General features: G+C 68.3%; 1 protein-coding gene across 4 annotated transcripts in view; it reads left to right on the top strand.

Moving 5' to 3' along the window:
* GCGR (glucagon receptor) overlaps window positions 1-1,145 on the top strand; it is a 9,481-nt gene extending 8,336 nt beyond the window's left edge. For 3 of the 4 annotated variants that reach the window (XM_040640009.1, XM_040640008.1, XM_040640010.1), the window contains 3 exons: window positions 71-209; window positions 283-324; window positions 664-1,145. In XM_040640009.1, the coding sequence (XP_040495943.1) occupies window positions 71-209; window positions 283-324; window positions 664-894 (412 nt within the window). In that variant the 3' untranslated portion in view covers window positions 895-1,145. The remainder of the gene's footprint in view (window positions 1-70; window positions 210-282; window positions 325-663) is intronic. The other variant, XM_040640011.1, reaches the window with a different exon arrangement.
* The last annotated feature ends 235 nt before the right edge of the window (window positions 1,146-1,380 follow it).

Here is a 1,380-nt window from a genome sequence, read left to right as displayed (position 1 = left end):
GGGGGGGGGGGGGGGACACTGGGGCCCCGTGGGCAGCGCGAGGCCCGGCGGCTGAGGCTCCCACCCACAGGCTGGCGAAGTCCACGCTGACCCTCATCCCGCTGCTGGGGGTCCACGAGGTGGCGTTTGCCTTCGTGACAGACGAGCATGCCCAGGGGACCCTGCGCTCTGCCAAGCTCTTCTTCGACCTCTTCCTCAGCTCCTTCCAGGTGCCGCCCTGCCCCCTAGAACCACCTGCTCCCCCCCAGGCCTGGCTGCCGCCCTGACCACCCCTCTCTGCAGGGCCTGCTGGTGGCTGTTCTGTACTGTTTCCTCAACAAGGAGGTACGTGGGGAGGTCTGGGACCAGGTGTGCAGCTGGGGTCAGAGGGATCATAGGCTCCCTGGCCTCACCCGTGCAGGGGGAGGAGCCCTTCACATCCACCTGCGTTTATTGGCCGTGGTCACCACGATGCTGGGTGCTGGACCCCTGCGATGGTCAGCCTTAGGCTGGTTCTCAGGGAGCACACGGTGAAGGGAGCCCAGGCACCGAAGACCCCGGTGCTCCATGCCGGAGCCTGCCTTGCTCTACACCCAGGGCACCTTGTGGCCCTTCAGGGCTGGGAGGCAGGGGACCCTGGGTGGGTGGGACCGGCCCAAGCCCCCCTCCCCGCCCCCGCCCCAGGTGCAGTCGGAGCTGCTGCGGAGCTGGCGCCGCTGGCGCGCGGGGAACTCACTGCAGGAGGGGCGCCGCACCAGCGGGCACACGGCCTCAGCCCGGCCCACCGGCGGCCCTCCCAGCCAGAAGCTTCTGCTCTCCAGGGGTGGCGGCAGCAGCAACGGGGCCGGCCGGGACCCCTCTGCAGACAGCTGCCTGGTCGGCAGCCTCCCTGGGTTGGCTGAGAGCCCCTTCTAAAGCCCCGGGACCCCCCCGCGGCTCTGGCTGGGGCTGGACTCAGGTGCTGAGAGAGGGCACTGCTGGACAGCCCGGAACCGGACGCCCGACAGAGGCTTCCCCGTCCCCTGTCCCGCACAGTGTGGTGGTCTGAGGGGGAGAGGCTCCCTTCTCCACACCTGCTCTGTGCTGTGGCGAGGGATGGGGTGCACGCGGCGAGCCCAGTGTTTCAGGAAATGTGTACTGTCCCACAATAAAGAGTTTGAGTAGTGGCTGCCTTGCACACCCTGGAGCGCTGAGCTGAAGAAGAGGTACAGGCTGGGCCAGGGCCTCCCCATGGCAAGGGAGTAGGCTTGGATGGGCCCAGAGCTGGTGTGCTCCCTCTGGGAGTGCCCATTTTACAGACGAATTGGAGCCGGAACCCCCGAGAGGGTCCCCAAGCATGAGTGGTGGCCGGCAGTGCTCCTCCCCAGCCCCGCTGGCACAGTTTCTGGTCACCCCCCCCCC

This window comes from Ursus maritimus, unplaced genomic scaffold (genome assembly GCF_017311325.1).
Source record: "Ursus maritimus isolate PB19 unplaced genomic scaffold, ASM1731132v1 scaffold_24, whole genome shotgun sequence".
Lineage (NCBI taxonomy): Eukaryota > Metazoa > Chordata > Mammalia > Carnivora > Ursidae > Ursus > Ursus maritimus.
Note: the sequence above shows the minus strand (reverse complement) of the source record. Positions and strands in the feature narration are given on the sequence as shown.